The sequence below is a fragment of the Petromyzon marinus genome, chromosome 2 (genome assembly GCF_048934315.1).
Source record: "Petromyzon marinus isolate PM22_M1 ecotype Great Lakes invasive population chromosome 2, UKy_Petmar_22M1.pri1.0, whole genome shotgun sequence".
NCBI lineage: Eukaryota > Metazoa > Chordata > Hyperoartia > Petromyzontiformes > Petromyzontidae > Petromyzon > Petromyzon marinus.
In genome coordinates, this window is record NC_133668.1 from 11,140,228 (window position 1) to 11,158,696 (window position 18,469).

Consider the following 18,469-nt stretch of genomic DNA (forward strand, 5'->3'; position numbering starts at 1 on the left):
AGCATATGCAGATCTAGAGAAAATAAAACACTGCACTCACAAAGTTTCCGATATACGTACGTGCATAGCAGTATTTATTATATAAAATAAAAACATGATACTGTTTGTAGAAAAGGTGTGAGAAGATTTTATTATCTTCTGCAGCGTGCGTTCATGTCAATTTCCACCATCAAAATGCCCCGAGCCTTCCCTGATCCTCTTCCCGCTCTTTCTTTCCCATTTTCCTCCATCCAATCACTTCTCTTCTCTCATCCCTCATCACACCTCTTCTCATCTCCCATTTGCTGCGTGCACCTTCTGACCTCTCACCTTCCGCGTCGGGAGGTGGTACATCTGACGTCATTTGTCTCCCTCCACCAAAAGCAAGTGAGCTTATTCGTAGGTGCACTCTTTCAGGCAATAGGGATCCATGTTGCTCGTTGGCCTCTGTTGTTACTGCCGCGCCTGAGGGAGGGGGGAGAACAGGTGAGAGAACTGGGGTCTGCAACATTGACCCAGATGTGGTGCCACAGCTCCAGGCAGTGATGATGAAGTGGCAGGCAGCGAAGATGACCTATTGTGGCTTAAGATGGCTAGGATGTACGAACCATCGACGATATCCTAGTTGAATCCGCACACATTGAGGCCTTAGCACATCCACAATCTTAACAGGCCCTTGCCAAGAGCGATGCAACTTTTGCGACGTGCCTATCGGAACCTGAGGACAATGGAGCCATGTAAGGTCCCCCACCTTGAAGGGAACCGGATTAGCACATGCCAACCTCCGACGCTCATTCGCACCCTTTTCCGCAGTCGATGACATGAGAGCAGCTGTACAAGCCTCCTGCAGTCTCTACAAGGGCAGGTGAAGAGCAGCTGACCAAGAGACCGAATTGCTTGGAAGTTGAACTATGTGACTGTCAATGGGTGGCTCTGGTTCTCTGCTGTACATTAAGTAGAATGGTGAGAACCCCGTGCATGCATGTGGAGCCAGGCGGTAAGCCGTCAGTATCCCTGGTATATGCATGTCCCAATCTTTTTGGAAGTCTGAAACATGACGTAACATATTGGACAAGGTGCGATTCAGTCTTTCCACCATACCATCCGTTTGAGGATGGTAGGGGAACATTCGGACCTTCTTAGTAACCAGTATGTTAGAAATGTCCTGCAGTAGTTTGGGGGAAACTTTCTTTCCTTGGTCTGTAAGCAGCTGTTCTGGCGCTCTCTTGTTCAATGCATAACCCTGCAATCAAAGCAGCAGTCTGATTGATGGGCCAGCGGGTAGTATATTCCACACCCACCAACAAATATTTGTTCCCCTTTGTGGTGCGTGGAAACGGGCCCAAAATGTCCAATGCAATGAGCTCATTTACCCATTTTACTGTAATGGACTGCAAGGGTGGTCATATGGGTTGAGCGTAGAGGCCGACCGAAACTTAATTTCTGGTTTCGGCCGAAACTGAAACCAGACCGAAAGTAAAAAATTGACTTTCGGCCGAAACCGAAGCCGAAACCGAAAGTTTATCTACACTTCGGTCGAAACCGAAGCCGAAAGTTTAACTACACTTTCGACCGAGACCGAAACAGAAAGGTCTATAACCGAAGTTACCGAACACAAGATTTATTAAATATGTCATGATGCAATGCTACTTTAATTAAAAAGAAATCTAGAACTAATCATTCAGAGCCTGCAGTAAGAGTCACTAAATATCAAATCTTTAGGTGTTACTTACTTAGTAATTATATCCAAACAAACGAATGTTGTAGTTAAGAAACAACAGTTTTTCTGCATTCTCGCCCAGCAGGTTGCTGCGCCTTGCTTGTATCAGAATCGACTTTAGTGAAGTAATCCCACACCGCATGTTTTGACATTCTTCACGGTGATTAACTGCTCTGTTTATTAACTTTAATTTTCTACTTCACTCAGATGTGTAATTTAGTTATTAATAATTCACTACGGAACTATTAAATAACTGAATATCAATATTGTCACACTTCGAATCTTGGTATCAACACGCGTGTAGACTGAAGCGAACGCAACGCATAAGCCAAGGCGGGCAGGCGGCTGAGAACAGATAACAAAGGTACTTTGTTGTCATCCCGCCAAAGAGACTCCACCCACGGATGGAAATGCAGGCTGCCGTCTGTTGACCGTTCGTATATATATTAGCAGACCATGGTTGCGGCTGTAACCTCACTCCCAAGCTGCTGCTGCTGACGTGTGTGTGTTTGCAGCCTATCGCATAGGATTGCCTCGCGCCGACTGACCGGCCGATAGGCAGAGTGATAGATATAGCACGAGCGTTATATTCTAAAAATAGATCTTTGGTTGATGACCGAAAGTCAATATCAGTTTCGGCCGAAACCGAAACCAGACCGAAAGTAAAAAAATTACTTTTGGCCAAAACCGAAAGTAAACCGAAAGTTAAAAATTTACTTTCGGCCGAAACCGAAAGTATGCCGAAAAGAGGCTATTTACCAACTTTCGGCGCCGATACCGAAACTCGGTTGGCCTCTAGTTGAGCGGGTGGTTTCCGGCTAATGCACTCCAGGCATTCCACTACCCATTTCTGCACATCTGCCGACATGCCCCACCAATAGTAGTTATGTTTCAAAGTTAAGTGTCTTTCGGTGACCCAGATGTACCAAGCGGTTAATGTGGATTTCGTGGAATAGTTGTTGATGCAGAGCTTCTGGTACTACAAGACAACGCCTATGAGACTTGCTATCCCAATAAATAAACAATCTGTGTGACACAATGAAGTGCGGCTCCGGTAACACCTCCCCTTGCAGTGTGTTTGTCTCTGCCCGTTCTCATAGCACTCGCAAGGATCCATCGGTCGATTGTAGCATGATCCATTCTTCAAGTGTAAGTGCCAGGTGATAGTCTGTTTGAGCCATAGCGTGACCGTCCCCTGTAGACTGCACCGGCGCAAGTGGACAACTGCCAGTAGCTTCCTGCGGGTTACGCAATAGCGTTGCTTGGCTGGATACAGCACGTGACTGAAGTAGGCTATGACCACCTCTACTCCATTCTGCAATTTTGACAAAACTCCCCTGATGCCTACATCACTCGCATCAGTGTCAAGAATGAATGGCAGAGAAACATCAGTGTATGCTAGAGGTGGAGCCTTTGGCAACTGTTCACGCAAGGTAGTAAAGGCCTTCTCTTCGGCCTCCCCTCAGTGAAACCTCTGGTTTTTGGCAGTCAGTGCATGCAGGGGCCTGGCAATGCTCGCAAACTGTGGCACAAAGCAGCGGTAATACGACACAAAGCCAACAAACCTCGTGACCTTGGCAACTGAAGTTGGTGTCAGCCATTCCCTGATGCAAAGTGTTTTCTCTGGGTCTGTGGCAACTCCTGTGGCGCTAATGACATGTCCCAAATAACGAACAGACGACTGCACTAAGTGACATTTGGATGGTTTGAGCATAGGCTGGGCAGCACACACTCTAAGGAAGACCTGTCTCAGTTTATCTAAATGCTCCTCGAAGGAGAAGCCAAAAACAATCATCATCCAAATATATGACATTTTTCCCTTTTAAGTCCTGCAAGCACCAATTCCATGAGTTTCTGAAACATTTGTGTATTTTCGTTCACAAAAAATCAGAAAAAAACAACATGAATAAAAATGTACATGCATTTATACTAAAGTAATACAAAAATGACTACAACATATTTAAAAGTAAGTAGTTTTTCTAGATTTATTATACTGTAAATCACTTTCACGAATCAGCGCCCAAATGTAGTCTCCCATCATGTTCTCGTTATACTGTCCTTGGTAGCGGTGTTCAAAGTCCAGTATATCCTGGTGGAAGCGCACGCCTTGCTCCTCCGAGTACGCTCCCATGTTCTCCTTGAATTTATCAAGATGAGCATCAAGGATATGGACTTTGAGGGACATCCTACAGCCCACTGTGCCGTCATTCTTCACCAGAGTCTCAAACAGCTACACATAGTTTTCGACCTTGTGATTGCCTAGGAAGCCACGAACCACTGCTGCAAAGCTGTTCCAACCCGCTTTCTCCTTACTAGTGCGCTTCTTGGGGAATTCATTGCACTCCAGGATTTTCTTTATCTGTGGTCTGATGAAGACCTTTGCCTCAGACAGCTTAGGGAAGAAGTCTTGAAGGTACTTGAAGGCTGCCAACTCCTTATCTACAGCTCTGACAATTTGTTTCATAAGGCCCAATTTGATGTGCAGTGGTGGCATCAGCACCTTCCGGGGATCCACTAGTGGCTCCCACTTGACGTTGTTCCTCCCCACAGAGAACTCGGTCCGCTGTGGCCAGTCCCGCCTGTGGTAGTGCACCTTGGTGTCCCTGCTGTCCCAAAGGCAGGGAAAGTTGGTAAAACCACCTTGGACACCCATCAGGAATGCCACCATTTTGAAGTCTCCGATGACCTCCCAGCCGTACTCATACTTCAAGGCGTCCAAGCAAGGTCTTGATGCTGTTGTAATCCTCTTTGAGGTGCATCGAGTGAGCCACGGGAAGAGACGGGTACATGTTACCATTATGGAGCAGCACGGCTTTGAGGCTTCTGGATGAGCTGTCAATGAGGAGGCGCCACTCATTCTGGTTACAGGTGATTCAAATTGCCTCAAACAGACTGGTCACATTGTGGCAGAAGCAGAGCCCATCTTTACGGGTGAAGAAGCTGCAAAAAGGTTGATGACGCTTCCTCTCATCTGTGACTTGCACACTTTAATCCAACAAGTTCCACTGCTTGAGCCTAGACATCGAAAGCTTGGCATTGGTTTTGGTGAGACCAAGATCTCTGATCAAATCGTTGAGATCTTTTTGGTTGTAGTATGGGGGTTCTCTCCTCAGCTCCACCTCTGAAATTGTCATCTGGATCTACAATGTCTTCCTCGCTCTCTGAGTTGCTGCTCTCTTCGAAAGACGGCTGCTCTCTCTCCAGAGGAGTGGGTACAGGGAGCTCATGGCAGTGTGGCACTGGGGTGATGGCTGAAGGAAGGTCCGGATATGTGATAGCAGGTGCATTCTTGCCAGTCCGACGTTTGGAAGGGTCCACCATGCAGAAGTAGCAGTTGCTTGAGTGGTCAGTGGATTCCCGCAAAATTCTTGGGATAGCAAACTTCATGGCTCTCTTTTCCCCTCTGTACCATCCTACAAAAATACATTTATTTCACCCATGACTAATGTGTAAGAGATTCTCGCAACATCTTTCATGTATGATATCTTTTTCAATAACATTGAAAATTGTAAAACATTTTGAAGTAAAAAAAACTTTTACATTTTTTTTTACAAAATTTATAACATTAAATTCCGAGTAACAATTGTCCATCTTACCTTCCAGAGTTTTTTTGCATTGCTTGCAGGTGAAATGAGGTGCCCAGGGTTTGTCTTGATCCCCGACAGGCATACCTTGTAGGCCTCACACATCTTAGCAGATGCTTCCACAGAGTACTTTTTCACTCGTCTTGATAAATTGGGCGCAGACATAGCAAAATGTGTCTGCCGGATGCTTGCAGCCTCTTGATGCCATCTCAGAAAAATGCAGATATGTATCCACTTAGGCAGCTGGAACTAAGCTGACCTGGTGGGCTTAAGGCTCCTGTAATTATACTACTGTAGTGAGTTCAACTGTGTCGCAGACGTACTCTTTGGAGGCAACACATTTATTAATACCAACACAAGGGGTAACTGCCCCATAACAAGATAGCAACCTAAGGTGGTGGACCACCAGGCTAACTACACTAATTACATCGTAACTAGCTACAACAGATCGGACCACAGCTCGTGCCCCGTTCCACGTGTTGGTGACTCTGTAGGACGTAGAACATAGATTCTTCAGGATGAACAACAGCAGCCGGTCCCTCTCGGGGACCCGGTTTATATCCTCTGTGGCATGGCTTGCTCCACCCTTAGCCACGACCACCTTCTGGAATCCTCGAGCAGGATCTCGACCCTAACACATGACCATGCCTAGCCCCCACGTGAGGGCCCTGTGTAGACTTAACCGGTCACGTGTCCTCTGGGGTCAGCCAGTGCCACAGGCTATAGTAACCCCATTCCCGTGGCCGGCACTCTCACACCCTATCCTGTAGGGCAGGGGTCCCCAACCCCCGGGCCACAAACCGGTACCAGTCTGTGGCCTGTTAGGAACCGGGCCGCACAGCAGGAGGTGAGCGGTGAGTCCGCGCATGGCCCACCCATTATTTTATTTACCACTTCCATCCGCGCCTCTTTCCCGCACTGCGCACTTGTCTCAGTCACAGTGTTGGTAAGCCCACAAGCCAAAAATGAGTAAAAAACAAACGTCGCTGGAGAGCTTCTTTGAAAAGGGGGAAATACCCAACGATGAACCCCCCCCCCCCCGGTCAATGAAACATTGTCTTCCACGAAACCGGTCCCTGGTGCCAAAAAGGTTAGGGACTGATGATGTAGGGGTCGGCACTGTGCGCAGAGCGTGGTGCCATCCAGCACTATCAGTCAGCCCTCACTGAGCCCCTCTAGGGCCGGTACTGCACCCACATATATGTGGTGTCCGCGATGTTTATACATCGCACGCCGTGCCTCTCTAAGTCTGGCATTACACAGTGACATCCGCGATGTCACTACACTATTATTTATATTACTGGAAAGTTCTAGAATGCTTTATAAGTTACTCCAAGTTTACTCAGCACTGAATCTGGAAAATAGGTAAATTTCAAAATATCACTGTCCTAGTCAGTAAAGCAAAGTTGGTGGGGAATAATAGCCATTTTCTGTACTTTTGAGACATGAGCAATTAGGAAATAACACTTACTACCCAGGAACAAAAAAAATGTTACACAGTGTAATCAGTCCCCAGTAGGCAGGGAACAGCCAATTTAGAAGAGACTAGAAATGGGCCCATAACACGTAACCACCCAATACAAATTACTTTATTTACTTGTCCTACAATTCCCATGCTTCCCCCATTCGCGGCTTCAAATTGACTCTGAACGGGGTCTAATCGCCGATTTTGTACTGCCATGTCAAAAACCAACAATGAAATTATGGTTACCGACGCCCCCGTGTCAACTAAAATGCGAATACTGTTTCCCCCAACTGTGCCCATCAATATTGATGTCCCTGTCGCCTCTGCTCAAACTCGTCTCGTTAGATGTCACCACTTTGTACTGGACTCGGGCCATGGGCCCGGTGAGGTGACCGACAGCTTTCCTGACTGGGGACGCGAGGTGATGGATGCGTGCGGCGTGTGCGTGACCTGCATGGTTGTGTGTGGTGTCGCGACTGCCCGCCCCCGGTGTAGCTGGTAGACTCCATGAGGGGTAGCGGCTCTTCTCTGCATCCTCTTGCCGATGTGCCCCTTCTTTCCATACTGGTAGCAGATTATTCCAGGTTGGTTGAAGGTTGTTTTTTCTCTCTCCCTGGGTATCCACCCCCACAACCTCGGTCCTGGCCCCTGGTTAGAATCTGTGAATTTATGAATAGCCACTACCATTCTCTCCATGGTTGTTCCCAACGTCGTCGCTGAGGCTGGCTCGGACATTATGGAGCATCTGGTTCCCAATGGTTCCTCGTGTGGTGGATTACCGGCCCCCACTTCTCCTATGTATGCAACCACTCATGTTGGCTTCATATTCTCCTGGATCCTGATACACTTAACCATCCCTAGTGACTTTTGCTCCTCCTCTGGCAATATTGGAAGAAATATACCCATCTGTTGAGTCTGCCAGCAGTCTCTCTGCTACCAAGGAGTCCCAGGCTGCATCATCCAGTCATGGGAAGACGGCTTGGGCACGAGAAAGGAGTGCACTGCGGTACGCTAAGGGTGACTCCAACTCCTTCCATGATCGTTTCTGGAATCGGCGCTTCGCACTGGATGGCGTTTCAAAGACCTCGGCCATCTCCCGATAAGCATCCGTCAGCGTGGATCTTCTTGCCTCTGGAATTGTTGAGAAGATGGTCAAAGCGTCATAGAGGACTGTGGGTAGGGCCTTCAGTGCCTCCTCCTCTGACCAGTCCAGGTTCTTGTAGGACACTTAAAATAGCCATAAAAATGCGCCCCAGTCACCTCCCGCCACCATAAACTCCTTCACGGGACCCAACTTGTGGTTCCGGGTCCTCCTTCCATGGTCTCCACATTCTTCACTTGGAGATAGCTGTCTCCTACTTGCCTCTCCTTTTCGTCCTTGTTTGCCCATCCTCTGTGACTGTCGTAGTGACTCCTCTTCTTCCACAGGTATATTTACCTGCTGTGACTCACTCTCCCCGAGGAAGAGAGAACAATTTCCCGGTTCTCCCTATCCCTACAATCGGGGATTCTCCCTGGGTAGCGTGGTAGCCTCTGTGGCTCGACCTATGATGGTGGACACCATCCCCGTCGGCAAGGACCGCCTGACGTCATGGTTCTTCTGGCAATCCTGGAGGTGGTTCTTGTTGTGGAGTCATCTGTTTCTGCCCCCTCCGCCTTCAGAAGTAGTCCCCTTGCTTGACCAGTTCCCTCCGAAATTCGTTGTAGTAGCAGGATGACAACGTCTGTGAGGCGATCCATTCACTCTTCCATCCGCCTCCATCCCTCGGCCATCTGTGGCCCTTCTGTATCCAGCATCTCTCTCTCCTCAGCTTACTGCCTCAGCTCTGTCTTTTCATGAAACATGGCCGCCAACGGGCTTCTTAATGGCCGGCCTTCTGGGCCATTTCGGCCCAGGGCGCTTGGGGTGGACACTGCCCCATCCTCTTCTTCTCCTGGAGTCTCAGTGGGGTTCCTTTTGCGACCAGCGTGAGACATCTTGTAGTCGATCCCACCACTGCCACCAACGTAGTGACTCCAACACGTTGGTTGTAGAAAAGGTGTGAGAATATTTTATTATCTTCTGCAGCGTGCGCTCATGTCAATTTCCACTATCAAAGTGCCCCGAGCCTTCCCTGATCCTCTTCCCACTCTTTCTCTCCCGTTTTCCTCCATCCAATCACTTCTCTCCTCCCATCCCTCGTCACACCTCTTCTCATCTCCCATTTACTGCGCGCACCTTCTGACCTCTCACCTTCCACGTCGGGAGGTGGTATGTCTGAGTCATTCGTCTCCCTCCACCAATGGCAAGTGAGATTATTCGTAGGTGCACTCTTTCAGGCAATAGGGAGCCATGTTGCTCGTTGGCCCCGCGGTCCACACACTGCTCACGCATGTGTCTGACCTGCCTCTCCGTTTGTGCTGGTAAGTGCTCTATACAAGCACAAGCAACAAAAACTCAACACATTCATCAATAACACTGCCCTAAAAAGAAAAAAGATACGAGGCGACATCTCGGATAAAGGCCCTTCATCTTCTGCTGCTATGGAGAAGGGTGATTGTCCCAAATGTCCCCGATTGTATACTTTTTCATTTTAGGGGCAGTGTTTTTGACACGTGTTGAGTTAATATAAATGTATGTTCATGTTGGTGCTGCTGCTAATTCCAGCAACTCCAAGGGCAACACAGGAGCCAAGTTTCCCCGCAGGCTTACGCACAGCACACCCTGACGGTCGGACCGAGCCAAGGATCCCCAGTCCCACAGCCTCTCTCCCCAGCCTCGCCAAGCATTGGGCCGGCAGTCCACAGTGAGTTCTGATCCACTGTTCAATAAACTATCAAAACTGTTCAACTATGTATATGTGTTTTACCAGGTAAGGCCCACTGAGCTAGATAGTTATTTTTCAGAAGCGACCTCGCCACAAATGATAGCCTAATGAAGTGGCTTATCTTGTGAAAGTCTATAACAGCCAAATACTTTAAACGCATGTGTCTAAATGTGGAGGGAAAAACCGGGGGACCCGAAGAAAAATCCATGCGACCACGGGGAGAGAGACATGCAAACTCCAAATATACAGGCGTCGAGGTCGGGATCGAACCCATGATCCTGTATACCAGGCGAGGTAGTTAACATCTCGCCACCGTGGCACCCACAAAGACACACTCACTCCTGAAGGCTGCCGCTACACTACAGGAAATCGAATTAAGCAATCAAAAAGCACACGATAGAACAAGAAACAATGATCTGTAAGAAGGAAACTTCAGAATCTGCAGTAGTAATAATATTGTACAGTAATGACATGATGCACAAATGACCTGTGTGTGTGCATGTTCAGACCCCCAGGGCGCTTGCAGCGATATCGACAACATGAAGCTGGAGGAGATACGCGAGTTCGCTCGTGCGTTTAAGATCCGCCGTCTCTCGATGGGGCTCACGCAAACACAGGTTGGACAGGCCATGAGCAGCACAGAGGCACCTGCCTACAGCCAGTCTGCCATCTGCAGGTAACTGGCATGTAATATTGCCATTTTGCACCATTCTCAGAGAAACAGTTCATTCGGTGATTTAATTGGTAAAACATAATGTGAAAGCTGCAGCAATGATGTTGTGATGTTTAACGCTACTACAATACATTTTTATACGTCGGATTCTTCCATATATCCTATTTACGTAAGTCTATTAAAATTGTTACAGTGCAAGCAGCCAAGTGAGACTCTCTTCTCTCTCCGACTCCCGGCAGAAACGCCCTCCTCATGCGAGCCGACGTGTTCCTGCCGGCCTTCGGAGCAAGAAGAGGAGAAGGGATTAGCGATGGCTGGCCTCTTGCCAGAGATAATGCTAGCACTACCAGCACAGCCAGTTCCACACCGCCCATGAAAATGAATCCCCGGCTTTTATGTCCTGCCAGGTTCGAGAAGTTGGACATCACACCTAAGAGCGCGCAGAAGATCAAGCCTGTGCTTGAGCGCTGGATGGCGGAGGCCGAGGCTCGGCAGCGCACCGGCCTGCAGAGCCTGAGCGACTTTGTGGGGAGTGAGCCATCGCGGAAGCGCAGGCGCCGCACCTCGTTCACTCCTCAGGCACTGGAGGCGCTCAACGCTTACTTTGAGCGCAACACGCACCCGTCTGGCCAGGAGATGACGGCCATCGCCGAGCACCTGTGCTACGAGCGCGAGGTGGTGCGCGTGTGGTTCTGCAACAAGCGGCAGATGCTGAAGAACACCATCAAGAGGCTCAAGACTCACGAGCAAACTTTGCCCACGCCGGACAATACGTTGGTCGTGGCCCCCGTGGAGACGACCATGGATGGCGGTGACTCCAAACCAAAGAAGGCTTACACCTCTCGCCCGTCATCTCGACCACTTCCCCCCATGCTGTGAACAGAGGCGCGTGCGCAGCTTGAAGAACGTAGAACGTGCACAGCAAGATACGCAGCACTCACACTCTCGGTGATGTGTGCTGCATTGTGGTGTAGAGACCAAATTTAAAAAAGTACATTTATAGACAGGGCATGCTTTATACCGTATTCTTCATATTCTATTAAACCTAGAGGCAATCAAACGATAAACACATTTTATAGGTTTTACATGCCATGTTCTTACAACACAAATTAACTGAACAAGATACATTAAACACATTTGTGTAATGTTGACAGATACTAAAGGACAAAGCACCTATCGCTCTTAGCTACCAGAAATGTCAGCGCATTACGCCATCAAGACGGACCCATGCTTCTCATTTCTATGTATAGCTTTACCTCTAGCTAAGCATATTTTAGAGGAAAACATATGACATACACATTTTATCCCAGCGACTTAGATATTAAGGATATCCTTGTTTATTTAAGGAATGATTGACCATTATTGTGAAGCAGTATAAATATATATTTTTGGTCTTTTTAATATTGTATATATGGGAGGGTACCTGACTAAGGTCTACATGTGAGGTATATCTTCACTGTTGCAGTGTGCAAGCTTTAACATTACAATTGTGTTGGTGAGAAGTTGCGAGCCAAAGAAAAGTCTAAATAAACCAACATCGCAATGAGAAGCCACAGAAAAATCTTAACTCGTTTACAAAGCGGAGTAATGATTCTTCACGAGAGGATGCTTGCGCACCGTTTTGGTCAGTTAAACATGAGCTCAATATCGCAGAGGTTGTATTTGTATGAAAGGGAGACCCCCTGACATGAAGTGCAACATTCATGAGAGCTTTAACCAAAAATTCGTGTAGCTCTGCACATGAAATGCTACCTCCGTAGCATTGAATTCATTTGGACTAAAGTGTTGTGCTTTGTGCAATCATTGAACATTACAATACCCCGCCCTCCGCCTCTAATCACTGTACCTGATGAGTTAAGTGATGACGTCACCCTGCTGCTCTATATAAAAACCGGGAGCAAGCGAGGGCTTTACCATTCTGGCGAATTGCTTGATGATGCTGGATGTATTTACCAGCGAAACGTCGTACTCAAACTGTAAATGTGGATTAACTCTTCAACACACCGGTGGGCTGAAGTAGTGAATTATTTGTCTTTTGTCAACGTGACACTTTTTTTGCTGATTGGCCGTGTCGGGTGGTGGAGGGTTACGACACATTTATAAATAAACGCGATCTAACCCAAAAACCTTTATTATGAATAATATTGGTCGCGAAAGCCTACGTGTTAAACTAAATTGAACATGCAAGACGAACTTCACGAGACTAATAATAGGGTTTTTCCCCTTTTTTTCTGGCAACAAAATTGAAACCTTTTTACAAGGATTCATGTCTGCATTAACCACAATACCTGCAGTCAAAATGCAAACAAAAAACATGATAATATATGCATTGTCCTTGAAACTGATTGGTCCACACCAAGGGACAGCTTTCTTTTGAGCCTCGACCCAATTGGAGCTCGACCAGATGACGCCAGAAGGTGTACAGCTCAAAGACAATGCCACTATCAAAGTAATGAGGGCTCGGGGTGAGCATCTACATCATTAGACCTCCTTTGCCAGTACCAAAATGTAATAATAGGGTTTTTCCCCTTTTTTCTGGCAACAAAACTAAAACCTTCTTACGAGGATTCATGTCTGCATTAACCTCAATACCTGCAGTCAAAATGCAAACAAAAAACATACTATGATAATATATATTATATTATTACATTTTGGTACTGGCAAAGGAGGTCTAATGATTCACGAGACTACGTAACAAAACATGTTTAGCTTTAATAAAAGTCTACAAGAAAAGCAAAACACAGACGTTGAATACCTCAATGCAGCCTGTCCTTCAATTAAGTATCACCAAAAATATATGTATTTGCTCTTAAACATTGTGTATTTTTTTCCTGAACGGCAGGTGGCTCACTGCCAACTGACTGTTTACACCAAGGAGGAGATTGCCTTTAAGGAAACGAAAAGTAAACCAAAAACGCCCGAACATTAATGCAACTGTAAAGGAGTACGAATATTTCCGTCCAGTACGTTTTGGGGCTGTACCCCGTGTTGTTTGGCACGATGTCCAACGTTTCGCTCCTCGCCCAATTGAAAACTTCCTTTTAGTTTCTGAAATCAGAGCTGTACAGCCCAACCGTGAAAATGCACGCAGAGTAGATTGTGATTATTGATCTGCTCTATGTGCTCAGTGCTAACACACAGCGGTGTGCTATATTTTGGAACAGCTATTTAGATATTGTGTTGCAGTATCGTATAACATTTGTAATCCTCTACAATTTCAAATTTGATCATTTTAATAATATTTATAAAGTTGTATAGTATTTTGGAAGTAGTTCCTTTGAAGTACCTAATTACCTAAATGTGTGTGTATATATATGATGTGTTAATATAAACATAGGCAAATAACAAATGTAATTGGAATTACTTTGAACTGTGATTTTTAAAATGTTAATGCCAAAGTGTTGCTCTGCATCCAGGAGATGTATACAAGTTAAAGCAAACATTTCAGTATGTTCTGTCTGAAGTAGTTTATGGCAAAGCTCGCATGCCAAAAAATAGGCAATTAATGACAAACAATTTCGACGTTTGTCCTTCTTACTACGGCACTCAAGCCAAAACAATGTTGTTTTTAAAGTAACGTAAATGTATATGTATGCTGAGTCACACGTGCAAAACTTGGGAGTAAATTTATTGAAGTTAATGTGACCCGAAAGAAAGTTGTATGTATGTTGAACTTTTGCACTGTACGAAGCCAACCACGCTAATCGGAGTTGCGGGGTAAGGACAGCTAAACACAAAAAGTAGTTCTAATAATATATAATGTGTGGTGCCAACATAAGGATGATACGCGCGTTTGAAATGTCTCACGTTTTGTTCCCCGAGGTATGCTTGAGTATGGCGCGTGCGTGCGTGTGTCTGCGGTTGTGTGCACCTGTTCGCGTGTGAGAAGAGTGTTGTATACGTGGACATGTCGTACGGCATGGAATAATGGAAGGTCTCAACACTCCACAAGTGTACAGAGTGCACATTGTTCACTGGTTTGAAAAGGAACTAAAGCAAATTGTAGATTAGATTTGTTATATTACGTGTTTACATCACTGTAATACTGTGTTTTCAATGTAGTGATTTTAGCAAAAAATAGCATAGAGCATTTGTATAATAAATATATAATGGAGCACTCGTGTGTTCTTGGACAGTCTTGCTCATAGTGCTGCACTCTACATGTCAAATCTGAGTTTAGATATTTTTTATGTCATTGGTGCTGTTTCCTGCTGACTTTATAAGTAGTTTTAAATTTCCTTTTAAATCCCAGATATAGCAACGGCAGAAAAAATATATACTTGCACCAAAACATATTTCCCATAACCCATCGTCCACAACGCATGGCACACTATATAACTAAAAGTCAATTCTCATTGGTGTTTTTTTTACAGATAATACATTTAGATGTTTTTGGTTGATACTTAAAATAAACCCTGATAATTGGTGTACATTTATTTCATACCCCAAGTGTTATATAGTCAGCAATTTTTGTATTGCTTCATCTCGACTCGTCATTTGTGACCACTACATAACGATGCACACTTCTTGTTACGAGTGCTTGCTATTATAAGTTTTGTGGCTCAGCTTATTATATGACAATTGACAACATATAGCAGCCGTTTATAATGATAGCATTGATGCTGAGGCACCAGACAAATACAAATTGGTGTGATGTGGCGCAACTTTGTGTCCCTGGTTAGGACATTGGTCAATATCATACGTGAGGGTATATATTATTATGGCATAATGCTGTCTTACAATATCATATACCATAGAGCAGAACATGAGGCCAGTGACATGCAATCATGCATGATGGCACTTACCCATACCAGCCTGTATGAGGTTTCGAACGCCTGGATCCTTTCCCTTTTTTAAGTGGGAATGCCTGGAACTGCCACTGCTGGTGGGAAACTCCGTAAAGTCGACCAACGTATGGCATATATGCCGTTGTAGTTTAGATATGCGCTTTCATAGCACAACCGCTCTTGTGACATGTGACCTCGTCACGTGTAAGTCCATTCCTTCACCCATCACACCTTCCGATGTAAATGGCAAGTCATTTGCACAAGAGATATACTCGTGCCATCCAGGTTGGCTTAACATGCACGGCCTGATAACATCTGATAAAACTGAAAAATCTAAGTATAATATAGGAATTTTTAAGTCTTATGAAAACTGGTCTTATCAGGTGCTAAAAGTTAGGCCAAAAATATTGGGTCTGTTGAAAACCAAAAGGTGAGACATTGACTTCTGTTGCCCTTGCGAAACCCTTTGTACGACTTGGCAGTATTAAAACGGTGCACACATTAAAGAATGAATAAAGAATTGAAAATACCTTTTAAAAAAACCTGACCTTGACTTTAAAATGGTTGATCACACACAGCATATATATTTTTTCATTCAAGATTAAATGGCAAGTACAATTCCTCTTCTAAGTCAATTTACACTGCTCCTGGGGCAATTTATGGCAACCCCTGGGATTGAATTCAAGAAGCAAACAAAGAGGAGGGCGTATGTGCAGATATCCGGCGGCACAAATCGCACAATGCACGAGTTTGGGCACCAAGACAGTGTGTCCGTGCACATCTGCCACAGATCAAAGGCCGCCACCCCCATGCACGTCAGTGCTCGTTACCTCGCATCAATACGGGGCTTGTGCAATGGGGGGACAGCTGGACTCCTGGCTCCTTTTATCTCGAATGCTCTGTGGTAAGGCAGCCCTCTCCAGGACCCCAGTTTAGGAGTTTGAACTTGCATCAATGCTGCTAACCATTGACTAGATGCTCATGCATTTCTCGGATTCACAGCTTCTGGGTGGCATGAGATTGGACGTTGAGGTTACAAGGGAATTATTCACCCAACAGCTATAAATACAATTGCCAGGCTGCAAAGGGAATTGCAGTGTAATTATGGGAATGTCCGCAAGATGCATCATAATGCATTTCAACTCTAAATAAATAAAACTTGGCTGATTGTGATATCACAGCCAACTGTCATACCTTCCATGGCTCTTACTCCAACCAGAATTGGATCTGGAAGCCAATTCTTCAGACATTAAAATAAATGTGAAGCTCCTATACGACAAGATTCACGTGTTTTAGCAAAATGGGAAAGCTATTTTTAAAAGGCTTGCTGTTTAATGCTCTTGGTATCTTGGGAGTCGCGCTGCAAGCATAGTTGTTAATTACTTGTGGGTATTTTAAAGAGAGAGAGCTTGAGCTAGAGCAGTGCTGCTCTAGCAAGGTGGGATTACCGCATGACTGCGTATTGCTTAATAGCCCGAGTTGATAGGACGAAGAGGCACTATGACCCACATCTAGGGAGACAAAATCCTAAGCCCTACTTAAAAATACGTACAGTGAGGGAAAAAAGTGTTTGATCCCCTGCTGATTTTGTACGTTTGCCCACTGACAAAGAAATGATCAGTCTATAATTTTAATGGTAGGTTTATTTGAACAGTGAGAGACAGAATAACAACAACAAAATCCAGAAAAACGCATGTCAAAAATGTTATAAATTGATTTGCATTTTAATGAGGGAAATAAGTATTTGACCCCTCTGCAAAACATGACTTAGTACTTGGTGGCAAAACCCTTGTTGGCAATCACAGAGGTCAGACGTTTCTTGTAGTTGGCCACCAGGTTTGCACACATCTCAGGAGGGATTTTGTCCCACTCCTCTTTGCAGATCTTCTCCAAGTCATTAAAGTTTCGAGGCTGACGTTTGGCAACTCGAACCTTCAGCTCCCTCAACAGATAGTCTATTAGATTAAGATCTGGAGACTGGCTAGGCAACTCCAGGACCTTAATGTGCTTCTTCTTGAGCCACTCCTTTGTTGCCTTGGCCGTGTGTTTTGGGTCATTGTCATGCTGGAATACCCATCCACGACCCATTTCAATGCCCTGGCTGAGGGAAGGAGGTTCTCACCCAAGATTTGACGGTACATGGCCCCGTCCATCGTCCCTTTGATGCGGTGAAGTTGTCCTGTCCCCTTAGCAGAAAAACACCTCCAAAGCATAATGTTTCCACCTCCATGTTTGACGGTGGGGATGGTGTTCTTGGGGTCATAAGCAGCATTCCTCCTCCACCAAACACGGCGAGTTGAGTTGATGCCAAAGAGCTCCATTTTGGTCTCATCTGACCACAACACTTTCACCCAGTTGCCCCCTGAATCATTCAGATGTTTATTTGCAAACTTCAGACGGGCATGTATGTGCTTTCTTGAGCAGGGGGACCTTGTGGGCGCTGCAGGATTTAAGTCCTTCACGGCGTAGTGTGTTACCAATTGTTTTCTTGGTGACTATGGTCCCAGCTGCCTTGAGATCATTGACAAGATCCTCCCGTGTAGTTCTGGGCTGATCCCTCACCGTTCTCATGATCATTGCAACTCCACGAGGTAAGATCTTGCATGGAGCCCCAGGCCGAAAAAGATTGACGGTTCTTTTGTGTTTCTTCCATTTGCGAATAATCGCACCAACTGTTGTCACCTTCTCACCAAGCTGCTTGGCAATGGTCTTGTAGCCCATTCCAGCTTTGTGTAGGTCTACAATCTTGTCCCCGACATCCTTGGAGAGCTCTTGTCTTGGCCATGGTGGAGAGTTTGGAATCTGATTGATTTCTTCTGTGGACAGGTGTCTTTTATACAGGTAACAAGCTGAGATTAGGAGCACTCCCTTTAAGAGTGTGCTCCTAATCTCAGCTCGTTACCTGTATATAAGACACCTGGGAGCCAGAAATCTTTCTGATTAAGAGGGGGTCAAATACTTATTTCCCTCATTAAAATGCAAATCAACTTATAACATTTTTGACATGCATTTTTCTTGTTATTCTGTCTCTCACCGTTTAAAAACCTACCATTAACATTATAGATTGATCATTTCTTTGTCAGTGGGCAAACGTATAAAATCAGCAGGGGATCAACTACTTTTTTCCCTCACTGTAAGTCTCTACATCATGAGACCTCCTTTGCCAATACCAAAATATGAGAATAGGTTTTTCCCCTTTTTCCTGGCAACAAAAAAAAACCTTTTACAAGGAATCATGTCTGTATTAACCACAATACTTGTGGTCAGAATGCAAACAAAAAAACTCTGAAAAGATATGCATTCAAACTTTATTTGGAGCTTTAGTGACTGCAGCAATTACTTTTTGGTTCTTTCGGTGAAGTCACGTAGAAAGAAAATAAATTAAATAATAGAATATGACGTTTCGATTGCAACACAAACAATCGTCATCAGGTACAAATGAGAAAACAAACCT

General features: G+C 45.4%; 1 protein-coding gene across 3 annotated transcripts in view; it reads left to right on the forward strand.

Moving 5' to 3' along the window:
• LOC116947657 (POU domain, class 6, transcription factor 2-like) overlaps nt 1–15,557 on the forward strand; it is a 61,012-nt gene extending 45,455 nt beyond the window's left edge. For all 3 annotated transcript variants that reach the window (XM_032963636.2, XM_032963646.2, XM_076069732.1), the window contains 3 exons: nt 9,396–9,534; nt 10,063–10,231; nt 10,468–15,557. In XM_032963636.2, coding sequence (XP_032819527.2) covers nt 9,396–9,534; nt 10,063–10,231; nt 10,468–11,107 — 948 coding nt within the window. In that variant the 3' untranslated portion in view covers nt 11,108–15,557. The remainder of the gene's footprint in view (nt 1–9,395; nt 9,535–10,062; nt 10,232–10,467) is intronic.
• The last annotated feature ends 2,912 nt before the right edge of the window (nt 15,558–18,469 follow it).